At 40.6% G+C, this 21,986-nt stretch overlaps 1 protein-coding gene and 1 pseudogene across 1 annotated transcript; one reads left to right on the top strand and one right to left on the bottom strand.

The window, feature by feature from the left end:
* Positions 1 to 4,334: 4,334 nt before the first annotated feature.
* Positions 4,335 to 6,140, top strand: LOC132313803 (uncharacterized). Its single transcript, XM_059812747.1, has 4 exons — positions 4,335 to 4,577; positions 4,737 to 4,913; positions 5,238 to 5,406; positions 5,833 to 6,140. Exons 1-4 carry the CDS (start codon positions 4,335 to 4,337, stop codon positions 6,138 to 6,140), a joined length of 897 nt encoding a protein of 298 aa, XP_059668730.1.
* Positions 6,141 to 17,281: 11,141 nt separating this feature from the next.
* On the bottom strand, positions 17,282 to 19,541 carry LOC132313802 (S-adenosyl-L-methionine:benzoic acid/salicylic acid carboxyl methyltransferase 3-like; annotated as a pseudogene).
* Between the last annotated feature and the right edge of the window lie 2,445 nt (positions 19,542 to 21,986).

Genomic DNA, 21,986 nt, shown 5'->3' with positions numbered 1-21,986 from the left:
TGCGCGAGCCCACCGGCGCCCCATGCGGCGCCCAATGGCATGCACATGCTGATAGAGAGAGAGAGAGAAGGAAAAAAAAAAATGTGAGTTTCCAGAATTGAGGCTTGAAACGGAGGTCGAGACGAGTTTTTCTGGAAAAACACAAAGAAGAAACCCACCTAAAATCGAGTTTTCTACCCGATAACGTGGAAGCAAACCAAAAAAAACTCACTGCGATCTCCCCAAAACGTCCCTAGATCAAAACTGGATAAGAGGGCAAAAAGCTGCTATAGTAACTGTCCACATCTGAGATCAAAAAGGAGCTACCAAATGAATTTTTTTAGAAAAACACGAAAAAGAAACCCCTACCAAAATCAAATTTTCTATCTAGTAGTATGAGAGTGAGGATGCGGCAAGTGGCATGGACCGGATATAGTTCGCGGGAACGGGATCGGGTCGAATGATTGAAGTAAGATCCATGCCAAAGCACCTTGGAATGGGCCGAACCTGGGGGATCCACCGAGGAAGGTCAAGCCCATTGGAAGATCGAGCCCAGAAGGAAGAGAGCTTTTGGATATAGGCCCAATGTAATCGGTTAATAGCAAAAAGGGTAATGGCTTAGAAATAGACCATTACAGGTGGAAAGTAAGAGAAAGAATTCTAGAGAGAGAGAGAGATAGGAAAAGAGAGAGGAAATGAAATCTTGTATCTTCAATTGGCGCCGTCTGTGGGAACCGAGAACGAAGATCAATTCGAGCCCGATCAGTACCATATTAGTTCAATCGAGTTTGTCAATACGCAGTGTGATTTCTGGAAGTTGAATCCAGATCAGTGAGATTGTAGTTTGTTCAAAGAGAATTCTTGCTTATTGTGGAATCTGAGGCATTTGCTTCGGAGTGACGCAATTGTGATTTGCTTAGTTGCAGTCAGATCCGATGAGTTTGAAGCTAGAAAAGTCCAAATCTAGCAAACAGTGATCACGATTCGGTGAAGTTAAGCCCAGATCTAACGGAGTTTGCATCGGTAACGCTTAGATCTGTTTCGGAGTTCGTAATTCATGCCTTTGCTTCGATCCGGAATCGTGATAGGGGGTGACAACTCTAATACAGCTGAGAACGTCCAGCAAGTGAAACTTGATGAGTTGATGAACATGATCGAAGCTCTTCGGAGAGAAAATGCGGATCTAAGGACTGAAATGCAGCGTCAAGAAGCTCCAGTAATTCCACGACCACTCCTGGTAGGAGAAGAAGGTGCACGTACCGATGCAGCACATCACGGTGAAGAGGTTGGAAACAATCTAGTAGATCCTCACCGCGAGGAAATCCGGCGAGACAGTTTGCCACGAAATCTTCGTCGTATAGATGATCGTGAAGGATCGACTCACATAGATCCACGGCATGAGCAGATCAGGCGAAACAAAGCAATGACTTTTGATCCACATCAAGAAACGCTCAGCCGAGGTGAAGCAACAGAGTTGATTCGTCAGAAAGCTATGCTTCCATGGCGCAAAGACTTTGTTGAGGACAGATCATTCGATTCGACCTATCGGCCTTCCATGATGACATTTGACTATCACAGCTTAAAGAGGAGATCAGTAGACCAGAGAGCAGCCGCGGGGTTCCAGAGGGAAAATGAAGCACTCCGTTCAGCAGCTCGAACAGTTGATTCATCGTTCACCGATGAGATTCTGAATGCTCCGAGTCCGAGGAAATTTTCTATGCCCGTTTTCATTCTGTTCGACGGAACGACTGATCCGATCGATCATGTGTATCACATCCAGCTGAAAATGGCTCTAAAAACTGAGAATGACTCTTTGATGTGCAAGTGCTTTCCTACGAGTCTGGCCGAACCAGCTCTGAATTGGTTCAAGAACCTGCCGAAGGGTTCAGTGGATAGTTTCCGAAGCCTGTGTGATCGGTTCATAAGCCAATACTATGGAAACAAACGTCCAGCGAAAGATATTTCGAGCCTATTCACAATGAAGCAACACGCTGAAGAGCGTCTCCAGGCTTTCCTAACCAGGTTTAACCTTACCAAGAGCATGGTTATTAAATGTCACCCTTCAACGGCAGTTCAAGCATTCATACTGGCCATGAACCGTGGCACCCCGTTCCACACAAGCTTGGTGGTCAACACGCCGAGGACTATGGATGAACTTAACGAAAGAGCCGATGGATTTGTGCGCTTGGAAGAAGAAGAGGCGGCAAACACTCGGAAGACATCCGTTATATCCACGGAAGAAAAGACCGAAGCAAAGATCAGGCAAAAATAGGTTCAGCCACAACGCTCCTAGTGGAAATCTGAGAAGAGGCCCAGAGAGGAAGAGCTGGTTACTCCATTGAAAGTTACCCTAGCGAGACTGTACCAAGAAAATAAAGATAAGTTCTGACCTCCTTTACCAATCAGACAACCTCTCGAACAGAGGGATCAGTCTAAGCACTATGCATTTTATTCTTATTTTGGCCACCAGACTTACGAATGCAGGAACCTAAGGAGACAGGTAGATATGCTGATAGCCAGAGGGGAGTTCACAAGTTATATTCAAGGACCAGTGGTGGAGCAGAACCGACCAATGGAGCACGTGAAGAAGAATCAGAAGTCAAATTCTCACAACACGCAACCAGTTCGAGTAATTAATGCAATTCACGGTCCGCCAGAACCTGCCGAGGAATCAGATGAACTGCTTCGAACACGCCTTCGCCAGGCACGGATGAAGAGAAGGATAGGCAGTGTAAACACTCTGCACCAACAGAGCGCATCAACGCAGATAAAGTTTGACGCAATAGACTTGTTGCGTGTTCAGATCCCTCATGAGGACCCGCTGGTCATAAGTTTGACAGTGGCCAAATGCTTGGTGCGCAGAGTTCTAATTAACCCTGGAAGTAGTGTGAACATCATGCCAAGAGATACATTCGATCGACTCGAGATCAAACAGGATCGGCTGAAATCCACCGGGAATCCACTATTAGGGTTTGATGGAAAGCGAGTGGAGCCCGTCGGCACGGTGGAGGTAGCGGTACGTGCTGTCGAGAGGGTTTTAATGGAAACCTTTGTGGTTGTTGAAATTCATCCCTCTTACAATCTTCTGATGGGCAGAGGGTGGATCCACAGAGTTCAAGGTGTTCCTTCCACTCTGCATCAGGTAATGAGCAGCCTGGGACCGGACGGAACCAAAGTGATTGACATTCATGGAGACCAAGTTACAGCTAAAGAATATTACTCTATAACGCTGAAACATGCAGGAAAGGGGAAAGCTCCCATTCGTTCAATAAGTCCAAGATAGCAATTACAGGAGCCTCCCTCCAAGCAGAATAGAGAGGAGGAACCAGTAGGCTTGACTGAAGAACCCTTGTTTGATGTGCAGATCGATCAGTTCCGATCGGAATGGACAACCAGAGTAGGAGGAAAAGCAGGAATTAGTTGATTTTTTGTCTCAAAATGCAGATATGTTCGCATGGAGTCACCTAGACATGCCAGGGATCGATCCTTCGGTATCCTGTCACTCCTTGAATGTTAACCCCAATGCAAAACCTGTAAAGCAGAAGCAGTGACAGTTTGCCCCCGAGCGCAACCGAATTATTGCCGAGGAGGTTGATAAGCTGCTTAATGCAGGGTTTGTAAGAGAAGTGTACTACCTCGACTGGCTATCAAATGTGGTCGTTGTGCAAAAGAAAAATGGGAAATGGCACGTATGCATTGATTTTACCAATTTAAACAAAGCTTGTCCGAAGGATAGCTTCCCGCTGCCAAAGATTGATCAGATGGTGGATGCAACTACTGGATATGAACGCTTGACCTTTTTAGATGCTTATTCAGGTTATAATCAGATCTCCATGGACACCGCTGATGAAGAAAAAACTTCTTTCGTTACCGAACGCAGGACGTATTGCTACAAAGTTATGCCATTCGGACTGAAGAACGTCGGGGCAACTTACCAAAGACTTATTAGCAAGATTTTTAAGGAACAAATAGGGAAGACAATGGAGGCTTACATTGATGATATGGTGGTCAAAAGTAAGAAGAAAGCTGATCATGTGCAGCATCTTCGAGACGTGTTTGATGTGTTACGGCGATATGGAATGAAGCTCAATTCGACCAAGTGCTCATTCGATGTAAGTTCAGGCCAATTCCTAGGGCACGTGGTTAATCTCAGAGGCATCGAGGCAAGCCCTGCCCAAGTAGATGCTCTAACTAAGAATACCGAGCCGACGACAATCAAAGAAGTGCAAACACTTACGAGACGGATTGCTGCACTGAGCCGTTTCATTTCCAAATTGTCAGATCGATGAAAACCACGTGCAAACACTTACCAAAGACTTATTAGCAAGATTTTTAAGGAACAAATAGGGAAGACAATGGAGGCTTACATTGATGATATGGTGGTCAAAAGTAAGAAGAAAGCTGATCATGTGCAGCATCTTCGAGACGTGTTTGATGTGTTACGGCGATATGGAATGAAGCTCAATTCGACCAAGTGCTCATTCGGTGTAAGTTCAGGCCAATTCCTAGGGCACGTGGTTAATCTCAGAGGCATCGAGGCAAGCCCTGCCCAAGCAGATGCTCTAACTAAGAATGCCGAGCCGACGACAATCAAAGAAGTGCAAACACTTACGAGACGGATTGCTGCACTGAGCCGTTTCATTTCCAAATTGTCAGATCGATGCAAACCATTTTTTGACACAATACGTAACCACGGTAGGCGGGTTTGGGGAAATGAACAACGCCTAGCGTTAACTGCTCTGAAAAAATATATGTAGAACCTTCCGGTACTGTCAGCCCCAGAATCAGGCGAAAAGCTGTTTTTGTATCTTGGAGTATCCAGCATTGTGACAAGTGGCGTTCTGATCCACTACGCAGAAGGGAAGCAATATCCAGTGTTCTATGTTAGTAAGACAATGACTGAGGCCGAAAGACGTTATTCAAAGGCAGAGCGGGTGATACTCTCGCTAGTGCATGCGAAAAGAAAGCTCAGGCATTATTTTGAATCCCATCCTATTATCGTTCTAACCACTTTCCCTATCAGAATAATCCTGCACAAACCAGATCTCTCCGGAAGAATGACGAAGTGGGCCATAGAGTTAAGCTCATTTGATATCACATACGAACCTAGAACAACAGTCAAAGGGCAAGCGGTGGCAGATTTTTTACTAGAATGTGATTTAGAGGACGTGGAGGAGGATCTTTGTAAGTGCTTATGGAAACTCTTCGTCGATGGATCCTCAAATCAGATGGGTACAGGTATTGGAATCAAACTATAGACGCCAGAAGGTACAGCCTTAAGCCAAGCGCTTCGGCTTGAATTCGCAGCCACGAACAATGAGGCAGAGTATGAAGCGTTGCTGACAGGAATAAAGCTTGCCAAAGAACTTAAGGTCAGGAATTTGAATGTTTTCAGTGACTCACAGTTAATCATTCGGCAAGTGAGGGGTGAGTATGAAACCAAGGATGAAACGATGGAAGCATATCGTTCTGCTGTTATGCGGGAGGCGAAGAACTTTGAAAAAATTGAATTCATTCAAATTCCGAGGGAGTATAACGAAGATGCCGACAGGCTAGCATGTAGTGCCTCGGGTTCTGGAGAAACATTGGCAAGGGTGATTCCAGTGGGAATATTAAACCAACCATCCATTTTCGAAGAACCTTCAGGCTCGGACACTTGGCAAGTGAATGTTATTCCATATGAGCCAAGTTGGATTGATCCGATCATAACTTACATCCGAGATGGTACTCTGCCTGAACAAAGAGATGAGGCTAGGAAAATCAAAGCGAATGCTGTAAAGTACACCGTAGTGTATAACCAGTTATACAGAAGATCTTTTTCCGGACCGTACTTAAAGTGTGTTACCCTCACAGAGGCTCGGCAAATATTACGAGCTATTCATGAAGGCGTATGTGGAAACCACTCAGGGGGGAGATCATTAGCACACAAAGCAATGGCTCAAGGGTACTTCTGGCCAAACATGTCACGAGATTCGGAAGAATTGTCCAGAAGGTGCGATAAGTGCCAAAGGTTCGAACCACTGATTCACCAACCGCTTAAAGACTTGCATGTAATGGTCATATCATGGCCTTTCGCACAATGGGGGATGGATGTAGTTGGTCCTCTACCAACTGCCAGAGCTCAAACAAGTATGTGTTACTGGTACAGACTACTAGACTAAGTGGGTGGAAGCAGAGCCATATCCGAGCGTTACTCAAACTCATGTGAGACGATTCATTTGGAGTAATATTATTTGCCGGTTTGGTGTTCCGAGGTCAATCGTCATAGATAATGGTACCAATCTTGACAGTAAGCAAGTAAGAGAGCTGTTGGAGGAATATGGAATTAATCAAAAGCTAGCAGCAGTAAGTCACCCACAGGCCAATGGACAAGCGGAAATTACAAATAGAACAATCTTTACTTGTATCAAGAAGAAACTAGAGGAAAGGAAAGGAAGGTGGTTAGATGAACTGCCGAACGTCCTATAGGCCTACAGAACGACCCCTAGACGACCGATCGGAGAAAGCCCATTCACGAAGGCGTATGGAACCGAGGCAGTTATACCAGTCGAGCACTTAGTTCTGATTGTTCGAAGCTTGGCATGGAACCGTGAGCATAATGACAGTATGCTAAGGTTTAACCTCGATTTGCTGGAAGAAAAAAGAGACGCAGCAATGGTAAGGCTCGCATCTTACTAGCAGATGCTTGTGAACAGCCATAACAGGAAAGTAAAGCACAGAGACTTTAGGCCAGGTGACCTGGTTCTGAAAAAGAAGGTGGGGATAGTCAAAAAGATGATGCCACCATAGGAAAGCTCATACAGAATTGCAGAGGCCATAGGAAAAGGGGCATATACCTTAGAAACCATGGCCGGAAGGCTGGTTAACAAGCCTTGGAATGCTACTTCTCTGAAGAGGTATTATCAATAAAAAGTTGAGATTCAATACTGAATTTTGTTTATTTTAAATTGAAAACAGTCGAATGTATAAGTTTCTGAGATTTATAAAGATTGCACTCCTCTTTAAAAGGCTAAGCAAAGTAAATGGCAGCTGGCACTATGAGCCGAACGCCAAACACTTGCTAAGAAAAATAGAGGGCCAAGTGGCAAGTGGCATTCTAGCCGAATGCCAGGCGCCTGAGCAAAGTAAGTGGCAGTTGGCACTATGAGCCGAACACCAAACACTTACCAAAAAAAAAAAAAAGAAGAAGAAGAAGAAGAAGAAGGAAGTTTACATAAAAAGTTTGATCAAAAATCGGCCATCTCATTAATAAGGTTCAGAGGGTTACAAAAAAATGAGGTGTAAAGATGGTGAATAAGGGCCATCTCTTGATGATGTTAGGCTGCTTCCTCATTATTGGTGGTGTCGCCGTCCTCACGAGGTGAAGAGTCGAGGTGAATGACAGAATTGTTTTGTTGAGTCCTACCCTCAACAGCGTTGGAAGAATCATTCTGCTGAGGGTTATCTTCAGCAGTAATAGCAGATGGAGTCAAGGTGGACAGAGGAAGAATGTCCAAAGTCAGAGCAGCAGGAGAAGTAGGAGTGATCCGAGAAGACGCAATCTCCTGACATTCATCAAATATGCCCTCAACAGCGGTGGAGTCTGGATCGGTATAAACACCAGGAGGGTCAATATCCAGTTCTTTATCAACATTATCAGGGGTAGAACCAGTCTGACCTTCATTCGGAACGCGATCGGCGTAACCCTCTCGGAACCCCTGAGCATATCTGAGGGCTCCAACTCTAGAAAATCGAGTATACAGAGCTAGCATACCACCATTTACCCTGCTGATGGTATCAAGTAAAGCGTTGCGCTCGTCCAAGGCCCTTTTCTCAAAGGCCATCCGAGCGGATTGCTCATCACTCAGAAGGCGTAGTAGTTCTTCCTTCTCGGCTTTAAGGGATTCCCGCTCGGTCTGCCAGATGCTCTTTTCAAGCTGCAGAGCATTCCTCTCATCCTGAAGAGAGTCAGTTTCCTTCCTCAGCGAATCCCTCTCTTTTTCAATTTTACCAAGCTGAACCATCAACCCGGTCTTCTGAGCAGCCAAATCATCGTTCTCCTTGTTCACTGCATTAAGGTTGTCAGAAAGCGCGCGGACCTTGGCATTCACATGCTCAACTTGTTTCTGCATAGCCATCATCCCGTACAAGGTCTGTAGAGATATACAGGACAACTGGTTAAGCCGAGCAGATAGTTAGAAGAAAATAAGTGTCAAGAGTGTGTAAAGATTTATTGACTAAGAGGCAGAAGTTACCTCCATGGCGGACAAGGGAAATCGGCTGAACACCTCCCTCTGAGACAGACCTTTGGCTACCTCGATGTCCTTAGGAGTCCACATACTCCTGTAGTAAGCCATTGCGGTCTGACCATCTTTGAACATGGTCTCGGTCGGTTTTACAGACGATCCGTCTGTTCGAATGAAGCGAGGGCTCCATGGCGCCGTTCCTAAAGCGGAGGCGTGCCCAGAAGGGGTAGGGGGCCTAGTTTGAGGAGGTCTCGCCAAGGATATCACATTCGGCCCAGATGGCCTAACCCTCTGAGACAAGGGAACGTCATCTATGCTGAGGGCACTGTCAGGTTGATGCCTTTTTCCTCTGGCCTTTTCCCGTGCGAAAGCAGTAGTAGAACCAGGAGGATTATTGACAGAGGGGGTAACATTCGGACTGGCAATCGCCGTGTTAGCGACCGGGTCAGCAGCCGTCACGGATGGATTGGTGGAAGGAGTGGTGTCAGAAAGGGTAGCGGAGGAAGATGCTGAAGCCGGTAAGGAATTTGATTCGGAGGTGATAGCAGACCTGGGGGCAGTTTTCTTCCTGCCGAAGGAAGGGATCTGGAGTTGGCTCATTGTCTTACCGAGGACTGAGATATCGAGGAGATTATCTGAGGTGAGAAGGTCCGAACAGGAGGGAACGTTGGTCAGAACGTACCGCTTCAGGTAGTTATCCCTATCCCTGCACACACTGTAACTCAAATCATCACAAGGAATGCCTAAGGAATGGCACAAGAAAATATAAAAACGAGGAATGCAATTCTCGCAAGGACAGTCACTCTTATGGTTTTTATATTTCTTGTAAAAAGAGACAAAGCATTCTCCAAAAGCGCTCGAGATAGGGAAATCCTCCGCAGCTGGAGAGAACCAGGCTCCCCTAACCCCAATAATGTTTTTCCTCCAGCCCTTCTCGGATTTGATTTTATCCGTGCAGGTGGACCTCTTCTCAATGGGGAAAAAGTGGTAAAATGGTTCGTCAGTCCTGATCTTGCTGACCTTGTAACAAAGGAGAAGATCTACGAGGTCCAGATCCAGACCTCTGTCACGAATCAGGAGTAGCATAACGGATAAAATCCTAAGGAAATTGGGGTTTACTTGTAAAGGGGAAAGATTTAGCTTGTTGAAAACATAGCAAAAGAAAGGATGTAAAGGAAACCTAAGGAGATTGAGATAGAGGAGTGAAAACAGGACCTCGCCGGGAAGAAGGCCAGCACCGGTTCTAATATTCACTTCTCGGGGGCAGTTTCTAATTTCTACATCATCAGGGAGGTGAAGTTTCATGCGAAGAACGTCTAGATCTACTGTCATGGTGAGAGTGAATGAAGATTCCGGGGAGGAGAAAGAAGTCTTCCAAAAGAAAAATGCAAATGAAACTAACCTTAGAGAGTGAAAACGGCAGAAAGTATTGCAAAGCCATTAGAAGGAGGATCTTTCGCAAGAGATCGCCGGAGAGGATTCAAACAGCAAAAGGTGAGATGGAGACGGTAAAGAGGATCGATGGAGAATCAATGAAGCTTATAAACACAAGGTGAGCCCAAGGGCCGAGGAGTCAGGAAAGCGATGGGTTGTCTTTTTGAATCTCGAAATGCCGACCCCTAGATCTAACCGTCCATTCGCCCACACGATCTTCTCGAGCCATTAGGTCATCATTAGCAGCCTCTAATAATTACCCCCTAATCAATAAGGGTAATTATGGGGGCAGTTGAGGATGCGGCAAGTGGCATGGGCAGGATATAGTTCGCGGGAACGGGATCGGGTCAAATGATTGAAGTAGGATCCATGCCAAAGCACCCTGGAATGGGCCGAACCTGGGGGATCCACCGAGGAAGGTCAAGCCCATTGGAAGATCGAGCCCAGAAGGAAGAGAGCTTTTGGATATAGGCCCAATATAATCGGTTAACAGCAAGAAGGGTAATGGCCTATAAATAGACCATTACAGGTGGAAAGTAAGAGAAAGAATTCTAGAGAGAGGAGAGATAGGAAAGGAGAGAGGAAATGAAATCTTGTATCTTCAGAGAGAAAATGGAAAAAGACTCACTGTAAAATGCCCAAAATGCCCCTTCATGAAATCAGGTCATGAGGATTAAAAAGCTGCTAAAATGCAAAACAGAAAGCTGAACTTTACGAGGGATTTCCGATACCAAGATAACATTTTCTGGAAAAACACAAAGAAGAAATAGCCCCTAAAATCACGTTTTCTAAATGACCATGTGAAGACCGGAATTTATTTCTTGAATGAAAATCCAAAAATGCCCTAAAATCATATTATGCAATAAAAATATAAAATGAGTCCATAGGAGGCTCAAATCACCAAGGATGTTGTAGCTAAGTCAGTAGGAATATTACATCTGAAATTAGAGAGTATGAGGATATTAGTATTAAAGAATTATCTTTATGCACAGATGATTAGATGCAATCTCATTCTTGTTTCACTTTTGGTTTATAAAAACTATGTTATTATTTTTTGTAAAACTGCTTTTATAAAATTGAATAGATATGTAATTGCTTCTAGTGCGAAGAAGATAGTTAATTTACTATAACCACTAGCTCTTAATATTTGCAGGATGTAGAACCTAATGTTGCATCTTTTAGATTGAATGTTAAAAGAAAATTTGTTATTCCTAACTCATTGTATTTTTGGTTTCTACTATTGGGTTATAATCAGTCAAAATGAGATTTAAAGATTGGTCAAAGAAGGTTAATTACCTAGTGAGGTAGAGGAGCCTAAACCAACTTGTGAATCTTGTATTGAATGATAGATTACTCTAAGGGTTTTAATTAGCCAAATCAAATAGACATAAAGAATAATTGGAGTAGGTACACACTGACATGTGTGGTCTTATGAACATCCAAGTAAGACTACTCAGTTTTAGATATATTTACCTGATGTGACACAGGTCTTAAACTTTTAGTATATTCTGAGAGTGCCAAGACTAATGTGGAGCACAAATTAGGTAAACTTATCAAAACACTTCGATCTAATCGTGGATATGAGTATTTCTTGTGATAGTGCAAAGACTATATGGTCAATGAGGGTGTTGTGTACCAATTTTCCACAATTGACACTCAATGAATTGAGGTGTCAAATAGGAATAACATAATTCTGCTTAACATGGTTAGATCTATAATCAGTAATGCTACATTATTTCTTTCATTTTAGAGTTTAGCCTAGACAATATCAATGTACATTATGAACTGCATTCCATCTTAGTTTGTCTCAAGGATACCTTTTGAGCTGTGGTTTTTTACTAAATCTCAGTTTGAATCACATGTACATATGGGGTAGTCTTGCACATGTACGCTTGATATAGATAAGTAAGTTGGAAGCAGGTCATAGACATGCTTGATTTAATGACTACTCTAAAGGCACTAGGATGGATTATTTTATGATCTCAATGATAAAAATTGATTGTTTTCACTCACTGTTTATCTATAGAAGGAACATATTATGAATCATATACCTAGTAGCATAATGTTAAAGAATATTGTATGAGTACCACATATACTACAAATGAACATACTTATTATAGAGATAAAAAATTATATATGAATTTCTTATTGATGCGTCGGCATCATCAAGTACACAGATTCCTGCATCGGTACATTGATGTAGTGGGAGGATTATCATCTAATTCGACAAAATCATGTTTTTAGGTGAGACCGTTATGGACATCCCTGTTAAACATGAGTTAGACCCAGTAAGCTACACGGAAGCGTGAACCAATATGGATATAGATCATTTTGACAAGTTGCTGTGAAATCAGAGTTGGAATCAATGTATTCTAATAAAATCTGGGATCTTGTAGAACTTTCTAGTAGGGTGATACCTATGGAAGGCAAGTTAATCTCCAAAAGGATACCAGAAGATTTCTTAGTGAATGAACCATGTATGTGCAAGGTAATGTCATTATTTTTCCTAAATTTTATATATTCATGACATCCTACTCATTTATAATGACATGGAAGTTTAGTCATTAGTAAAGAGGTAGTTGTTCAAATACTTTGAAATGAAGGATCTTCAAGATGTAAGCTATATTCCTAAGATCAAACTTTTGCAAGATCAGGTTAAAAGGAAAATAGGCTTATCTTAACAACCCTACATTGATAAAGTTTTTACCAGGCTTGGTATGCAAAACTCAAAGAATGAGTTCTTGCTTTATTGATATGGATTGCTCTTTCTAGTAAGTAGTTTTCCAAAACTAGCATAGGAGATTGAGCAAATGAGAGTGAAATAATATGCTTCGGCATGTGGGATTCTCATATATGCCATGGTCTATACCAAACAGGACATCTGTTACATTGTAGGGATAGTCAGTAAATACCAGTCTAATGTCAAACTTGATAACTGGTTTGTTGTAAAAAATATCATAAAGTACCTTAGGAGAACCAATAATCTCATACTCGTTTATGAATGTGATGATGAGGTTCCAGTCGGGTATGCTAGTTCTAATTTTAAATCAGATGTAGATATTATAAGGTTCATGACTTAGTGTATGTTCACTCAATGGAAGGGAAATCAGTTGGTAGATTGTTAAGCAGATTTCAACTGCTAACTCAAACCTGAAGGTGGAGTACATTGCAGCCTTAAAGGCAGCAAAGAAATCCTTTTGGTTTGATCTCACTGATTTAGAGGTTGTGGAGCATACTAGCCTGCCTATTAAGCTATATTGTGACAATAGTGCAGAAGTAGCCCAAACCAAATATCCAAAGCTCTATAGAGGAACAAGATACATTAATAGGAAGTATCATGTCTTACATGAGATTATCCGGTAAGAAAATGTACCCGTGGCTAGAACATTGCATTGGAACACAACTTTGTTGATCCATTAACAAAGGTGTCATCGATCAATAGTTTTGATCGCCACCTGGATAACATTGGAGTTAAATGCAATTAGAATTGGCTATAAGGGTAAGTGAGAGCTGTTGGGATTTATATGCCTTGGCATAGCAAATTCCTAATTGGAGATTAAAGTGACATATTGTCACGCCCCGAAAATTCTATTAAAATCCTCGATTTTATACAAATTAAATACATCAAAATACACCCAGGATCATTTTAAAAAATCCCTCTTTTTATACAAAGTCAATTTCCTCAAATATACAAAACTCTCCAGATAAATAAATAACATAAATCCTCAACGCCAACTCTTTAGCCTAAGCCCGAATCTAGCGATCCCCGTCTATCTTCGGTACCTGAAACTGGAGGGTGGTGAGACTGAAAGTCCCAGTAGGAAAAACCATAACAAAAATTTCATGGAGGTTTAATAAAAACAGCTTCACAAAAAATATACATATTTATGTGAGTATAAATAAAATAAATATGCATTTATTCAAAAAATTTAATCAAAACCACTCCAAGCCATTCAAGATATAGAGAACCCTACTCTGAAAAAGAATTTTCTCACTAGATCATCAAGTCTTCAAGCTTCCGCTGCGCCCTCTGCAACTCTCGACTCACTCACTGTCTACGCAAACTCTCTCTATTTTCAAACTCACTGTCCATCTCGGCTCACACTCTGTCTACAAGCTCCCTATGATTTTCTATGTTATTTTTTAGCATCACTTATCACCCTCAATTTATAAGCCAAGCCCACCGACACAAAACAAATATTTAGCCAACAAAAAAAATTAATTTAAAAGGACAATCATCACAAGTGAGGGCCCGCCACCACTACATTATCTCCACTTTTCATTCTATACACATCACTCAACCACTACAACATCAGCCCATTACCACCCCACGTGAAGGAAATCAAAGCAAGTAGAAAATTTTACCCAAAAAAAATCTTTAGTGGGCCCGTCATTCAGCTGTTCCATTGCACCACACAATATTAACCAAACCCATTTTTCTCCACTTGGCAACCCACCACTCCTCATTTCCATCAAACAAAACAAATATATACATATATATATATATATATATACAAAGATGCAACAAAACTCTTTCTCAAGTGACAGTAACACTTCCATTCATTAATTTCCATAAAACAAACAATATCAATCTCAAAACAAATCAAACCATAACCCACGTGAAAAACTAAGTCCAAGGAAATTGTGGTCAAAAAGTCTTTAAGTGGGTCCCCGCCCAAAAAGCTATCATTACAAAAAAATCAAATCTCTCTTCTCACAAATTACGGCAACCAACCTATCGAACCATCAAATGAACTATATATATATCAACTGCAAAACCAAATCAAACCAAATCTCTCTTTTCATGGATTCTCCTTCCCCACTAATTTAACTTTAAGTCTTCAATTAAAACTAAATAATCAATCTTAATAACTAAAAATCATAAATTAAAATCCTAAAAATCCAGGTTATCACACATATATTCCTAAGATATCTAAAATATTTATGTTTTATACAATTGGTGAATTCAATGTATTTTGTTTCGATTCATTATGGAATTGATAGTGTCCACTTGATTACAAAAGATATTTATATATGTATGTGATGGCGATCAATACATGAATATAATAGTAATCATAAATAGTTCATAGTCAATAATTATGGAGAGACTCATTATTAACAATAACTTGAACTGGATCCGCGTTAGGTTGAGATATATTGTGAGAGCAGTCGTATGCAATTGCTCCCTATCACCGTCATGGCATTTGACTCTTAAGTATGAGATAAGTATAGACTCTTTTATTAATTAGTAATTACTTTGATTTGTTCGGCGGAATCTTTGGAATCCTTAGACCGGCATTTTGGGTAATTATGTAATTAATAATTAGAGAGTTATATTTTTAATATTTGCATCATTACTACTTGTATTTATTTTGTATTGATTATGGTTGATCACAAAGTAAATTCGAAGGCCTTCGTGTATTTTTAGACAAAATAATTTATTATATATTTATTTATTTAAATTATTATATTTGTCAAACAAATGTTTTATTGTGATCAAGCTGGAAATAATCAAATGTACCAAAATAAATATATTAATTAAGTAGTCGGATTGATGGCTTTATTTATCTGATAACTAATTATGCATAGAGGGGTCAAAGTGCAACATTGACTTAAAGGTTATTGAATATTTAATTGGAGTTCAATTAATTTCTTTTAGTGGAGTAGAAATTACTTAATGAATTAATTTAATTGAGTCCATGGACCGAGTCAATTATTAATTCATTGTAGCCAATAAAATAATAAGCCCAAAGGATTCTCACTCATAGCTCAACTTGATATTGGAATCCTATTAGATTTGAGATATGTGAATTAGAGATAGAAAATGATTTATTATTTACTTTCCTTATCTTTATTTTTGCCCATATATATATATGAGTTCATGTATATTTGAGAGGAGATTGTTTTAAGGAAAAAGGAATATATTTTATCTCTCTAGTTTTTAGGATTTGTGTTCTCATCTAATGGAGGCTCCCACAAGCCTAGTTTTCCAAGGTCATTCATTGAGGCTTATGGGTGAGTCCTAAGGCAAAACCATTACCAAGAAGATAAAGATCCAATGAGAAGACATTTATCAAAGGGATTTACAATAAGTGAGAACATTCATTTTAGAGGAGAGATTTAAGGTTTACTCAAACTTTTGATATAAGTATCCAATCCCTAATTTGAATGATACATCATATTTTATTTATGCATAAAACTTGTCTCTATATTATAAATCAAGATCTATGTATGTAAATCTCTTAAAAAGTTTTTAAATCTTGCACGTTTCCGAACATCCAGATGATGAAAATATTGATGGAATATTGATGGATATTCTCAACCTGTGCAGGAATCCCTAGTTTAGGGAAACAGGTTTACATGAAAGGGCCATTGGTGATTCCTGGACCAGGATTACACTGGGAAGATATTAATGTGACTGGTTCATCTCGACAAGGGATGGGTTAACTACTGAGTTCTTGTTTCTTCACCTCCTTTTCTTCAATTGTTGTTTTAAATGATATGGAACTATGCGGATAAAACACATGTTGGATAGCTGATCAGGGGATAATTCTTATTTTGGTGTTGATAAAAAGTTCAATGCTATTTGCAATATTGGACCATAGATGCCACTCTAAAAACTGTAAGTTATCCATTGATTCCACCATAGATGTCGTATTATTACATGATAGTTGATAGCTAGTTAGTTGTTAGTTGGGGTTTAAATTGGGAACAGGGGCCTGCTACAACACTATAACCTACGTTTCGTGTGCAGCAATGGTGAGGAACCAAACTAGCCAAAAATTTGTCCTTGTTCAAGTCATATCCAAATCCTGATCCATATGCACATAACAGATAGAAAATTTTCTCTCTTGATTGGATAAATTATCTACCTGAATTTTAGGTAAACATTACCTGATTTTTAGAAAAGTAGAAAAATGGATGAAATGAAATATGATTAATATAGAGCATTTTTTGCATCATAGAGTTAAGGCAGATCATTTTGCTACAATGCAGTTTTCTCTTGGATACAAAGCAAAAACTGGTAATAATTGTATAATAATTGTATTCATCAAAGTATCATGCACTGCTAAAATAACTGATTTTTTATATCATAGATTTGCATACCACATGCACAACAATCTTAATACATCATATTAAATCATAGTGGGGCATGCCATATGCCTATTGTAATTGTGCCATAATAATAACTTCATATAACATGTTAATATTGCAAATTTCTGAATCGAAATTTACGACACCTTTATTTGCCCTTTGTGAATGGTCACTTCTTTGTTAACGAAATGATCACATGCTGTGCAAATCTGGAAAACAGTTTGTCAATGACAGTGTCTCCAAAATGATTCGCCAACATGGGCTTCGTAACAACTCTTAACACAACTTTGACACATTTTTCCCACTCTTATGTTTGTCGAAAACAAAATGTTTGTCATCAACTTTGTGGTTGGCGCCCCAATCGACTTCAAAAGCTTCTAGCTTGTCAAGAGTAAAGGATCCTTCTTTGTGAGTCATAGCCTTCAGCTTCTTCAATGAGCCCCTAAAACCACAAGTGATGATTAATTGATTTTAGAGGACCAAAGAAAAATTAATAATAATAATAAATTATAAAATGATGACAAGCACTGGTTTAGTTGTGTTTTTATTCAGAGGAAATGAGCTACACCTCGGCCACCATGGCGAGAAGTGAAGAGTTCCCCGAGAGTGGGACAGTCTTTGCTTATAGGATCTGCAATGCTCCTACCGATGAGTGTCAAAACCATGCGCTCTCCAAGTATTATTTCTTCCGAGCGTAATGTCACGGGCCTAGAGATTTGGCGCAGCGGCACGGCCCGTGCGGCACCAAGGCGTTACTTCAGCTCGCGCAAGCGCCCTGGTCAGCCACCACGACCTGCCCTCCAAAGGATACATGCTGACTGGTTTCGGCCTGCCATGGCCTCGTCAGGGGAATGGCTCCAACTCCCGACCAGTTTGTGCAGGGATGGCCAACTCCCTTCTTCATAGTCAAGTCCACGACTAGCGACAAGCACCTCGAACTGAACCGAGTCGACCTGCCTGAACTCTGAAGAGGTACCATCCTGTGGTCCTGCACGCCCCTTCCCTGGAACCATTCCCAGTCAATGAATGTTCTTAGCCAACTAGCATGCGTATCTTCTATGCTCATAGCGTCGTTAGGAATCGGATCGTGACATTCTCCCCCACCCAAATCCTGCGACGCCCTCGTCACAGTGCGGCGCTGACTCCACTGTGTCCAACATTCCAAAGTCTCTCTCCTCCAAGTGGTATGCTCGCCTGCCCACCATCGCTTCCTTGTACAACCCCTGGCTGCACTCGCCCAATGATAGGGTTTCGGGCTAAAGGGACGCCCACTTCTTCGGGACGCAACCCCACGTTATGCCGCCTCCGCGACACCCCGAGCAAACAAGCGCCCTCCGGCTGACTTGATACCCGCCCTTCACAACGGTTTGCACACCTCTTGAACTTGCAAGAACTTTGGTGCGCGTGGCCATCCGGCCATCCGATGCGCGCGGCCCTCCGGCCTAAAGGACGCGTCTTCATGGGGAGATGGAGGCTCTCCTCTAACAGTATTGATTACCCACGGACGCTTTTGTGCACCGTCTTCATTCTCAAGACCCCCGGATCGACAAGGGGGCACACTTCTGTGCTTTTTCCCCAAGTCCTGCTCTGATACCATTTGTCACGGGCCTAGAGATTTGGCGCAGCGGCACGGCCCGTGCGGCACCAAGGCGTTGCTTCAGCTCGCGCAAGCGCCCTGGTCAGCCACCACGACCTGCCCTCCCAAGGATACATGCTAACTGGTTTCGGCCTGCCATGGCCTCGTCAGGGGAACGGCTCCAGCTCCCGACCAGTTTGTGCAGGGATGACCAACTCCCTTCTTCATAGTCAAGTCCACGACTAGCGACAAGCACCTCGAACTGAACCGAGTCGACCTGCCTGAACTTTGAAGAGGTACCATCCTGTGGTCCTGCACGCCCCTTCCCTGGAACCATTCCCAGTCAATGAATGTTCTTAACCAACCAGCATGCGTATCTTCTATGCTCATGGTGTCGTTAGGAATCGGATCGTGACAGTAAGCTTAGAAATGTTGAGAAATCGCTTTGAAATTGCTTCAAGAATGCTTAAAACACATGGAAAGGACTTGTCTTTGCAATGTATATGTTGCCCTTAGTTATCATCCAGCCCTTCGGGAACCTGTCTTTTAGTTACATGGTAAGGCAATAATTAGGTATACAGAACATAATTACATAAATGCATGTTTATGGACAGGATTTTCCTTCGAATTGTGCTCTGAATGAAGATGCTGACCTTGGAGAGCCAATGAACACCGTAAGAAGAATGAACAAAGTGTAAGCTTCCGCTCGGGAAAAGCCTACCGTAGAAAGAACCCGGTGATCCTGATACAAAGCAAGGACCAACTCTTCTCCTCTCTGTTTGTTGAGCTTCTTCGTAGAATATCGGTAATGCTTTGAAAATTGTGTTGAAGTCATTGTTTGGAAGATCATTTAGAAACACTTGGAATTCAGGTGCTCTGCAATTATTTTGCTGGCACAAACCTTTAATTGTGTCGATGATTTCGGAGATGACCAGAAGGGTATTTGGACGTGAAGCACAACCCAAGTCTGCTATTTTAAAGCACTTTGGGAAGTTCTCATTATACATGTCATTGAGGGTGTCTTATAGTACTTGCTGCGACTTTAGTATCACTGTTTTCTGAAAAATAAACATGTGCTCTGATTTTTCAGTGAATCTTTTCATACATTATGTCTATTTGCATGTGTGTGTGTGAGAGAGAGAGAGAGAGACAGAGACCTGAAGGATTGAATTATTGGCGTAGCTAGTTTCTTCATTGCCAGCATTCATGTGAAGAATGTTTTTGACTACCATCTTGTCTTTGCGTTTTGCTCTTGCTTTATGGTCATTGTGTTTATATAGACACGCATGCGCGCACACAAGTCCTCTGCTCAACCACAGTTCACATGGTATCATTTGTCAAACCCAGGGTAGCAATTGGTGGGTTTGGGCTGGTCATGAATTTAGCAATGAGTCAATAACCCATTAGGACTCCATTTATAACGAGTCATAAACGAGATTGAGTGGGCTCGAATATTTTTAAACACAAATTGTCAAGTTATGTTGATTATTTAATATCACCAATCCTATGAGACCACGAATTATGTAAAATAATAACTCTTATATTTTTAAACACGTCACACTCTACCTATCTAAAATGATAATTCGTGTGGCATGTGTTCTTTTGGCTTGGAATTATTGGCATCAATGATGAGGATGGGAAGTCATTAGACTCATTATCGTGTCTGAAACATTAAATTATCATTGGCATGTCTCCTTCTTGTCCAACTCTTTGTCTGAAGACATGAAGTGTTAAGATATGAATGATCCTGTCAATTTTTCAAAGATTTAAGGGTCGAACCTTTAAAAGTTATGTTAGTAATATTTACCAACTCATCTATGTATAAGAAGGCACAATGGTCGGTAGAATGAAGCCTTAATTTTTTCACTTTTATTTTATAAATTCAACATATCGGTTGTGAGAATGAAATTGATTGTATGATTTCTATCTCCCAAATTATAAGGAATTGAAAATAAATCGAATTAAAGTCACCATTGTAGCATTCATAGAACTATAAAAGACCTGCAAGATAAATAAATTGAGTCGCGAAGATTATAACTCACATGTATAAAACATTCTCGTTCACTTCTTTGAAATTTTAACTGAAATTAATCTCTACCGAAAAATAAATAAAAAAAATAAAAAGGGAAAGAAAAAAAGAAAAGAATGAATCCGAAAAAAGAAAAGGCAAACAGCATTTACATCCACATGAGATTTAATGAAAATTTACATTAGTTTACATTGTGTTATACGATTTCATTGCAGTATACGATAAAATACATACTAAATTTCTCTATTCTACTAAATTCGGTGAAGATAAGCTCAAAAACATAATCCGAAAAATAAACAAAACGTACAATAATTAGAGAGACAGATAATATGAAAAACAAATAAAAAGTACAATATTTAGAGAGACCCACCCGCCCATTATTCGTTAAGATCGGATATTAGACATTTTAAGAGTAAAAACAAATTAACTAATATATATATATATACAAATAAATTTTTCTTTTCTTTTTTTACTTTGAAGTGTTTTAAAATGAAGAATTAGGATGTTCCAATTATATAAAAATAAATCAATAATCACTTTATCTTGAGAGTAAAAATTCCATCAACCTTTTAATAGCTGGGTGTCAAGTGATCTTGTGTTTTTCAAGTTTTGTTTTCACATAATTGATCAATTTAAAAGGTACTTTACCAATTGTTTACCGGCTAGCATTCCATTGTACATACATTTTTTTTTCCTTTTGGAAGTTCAAATAAACACACAATATATGCCCATTGAAATACTCTAAACTTTGAAAAAAAAAAACTCTAAACAACTTTTTTTAAAGAGAAGAGATTATACCATCAGAATTAATTTGCATTGATTAGTAATTCACGTCACATGGTATTTATTCAATTTGGATAGTTTCCCATCTTCTTGCTTATTCATTCATTAGGTTTTAGTTTCTGGTCGATTCTAAACGTTTACTCAATTGAGTGACATAAGCAATGCGTTAAATTATTTGTGAACAACCTAATATATAAGTACAAATCGCAAGGCATGTTGAAATTATTTGCAATGCGTTAAATTAATTATTCAAGTTTTTTTGACATTTTTATTGCAATAAAATACCATAAATATATAAGTACAAAAACATAATTATAAATTGGACAAGTCTAATAGAGGAGGTCAGTATAATTTCACAAACAAAAGAGGGGTTAGTGTATTTTGACAAAATCTCATAGGGGGTTAGTATAATTTTTTTTAAATGTAAAGTATTTACAGAGTGGGCCAAAGGGAGAAGGCCCAAATCAGGAAAAGCCAATTGAACAGAAGCTACGTCCAGGACCAACAATGAATCCAACTGCAGCCTATTTAACTAAGCCCATCAGTTAACTCTTGGGATAGCCATGATAACTGATCATTTTAACCATCAGTAATGGATGTTCAAATTAACTCCGGTGACCTAGCATCGCCGTTGGGAGCACGCTACGGCGGTCTTGGTGGCGGACGGGATCGGATGGGAAGGCTCCATTCACTCACTCGGCTGATTCTTCATTAGCAGGAAGTGCGCTGGAATAGTGGAGCTTCTCAACAATGGATGGGATCGATCTGTCTCATGACTGTATTTTGGGAAGATGGTGATTGCCGAAAGATTCTTGCATTCCTTTCGCGCCATTTTTGATGCACTGTAGCGGAGAGAGCAATCTTA

The sequence above is a fragment of the Cornus florida genome, unplaced genomic scaffold (genome assembly GCF_030987335.1).
Source record: "Cornus florida cultivar Cherokee Brave unplaced genomic scaffold, ASM3098733v1 CherokeeBrave_3.0.0_Hap2_Chr06, whole genome shotgun sequence".
In the NCBI taxonomy this organism is placed as follows: domain Eukaryota; kingdom Viridiplantae; phylum Streptophyta; class Magnoliopsida; order Cornales; family Cornaceae; genus Cornus; species Cornus florida.
Note: the sequence above shows the minus strand (reverse complement) of the source record. Positions and strands in the feature narration are given on the sequence as shown.

What these genes read in the sequence shown, in the direction of transcription:
- LOC132313803 (XM_059812747.1), top strand. Translation starts at nt 4,335, where the DNA reads ATGGAGGCTTACATTGATGATATGGTGGTCAAAAGTAAGAAGAAAGCT. An exon ending in AGCCGACGACAATCAAAGAA is followed by an intron (nt 4,578 to 4,736) that starts GTGCAAACACTT and finishes AAATATATGTAG; the next exon opens with AACCTTCCGGTACTGTCAGC. An exon ending in AATCATTCGGCAAGTGAGGG is followed by an intron (nt 5,407 to 5,832) that starts GTGAGTATGAAA and finishes TTACCCTCACAG; the next exon opens with AGGCTCGGCAAATATTACGA.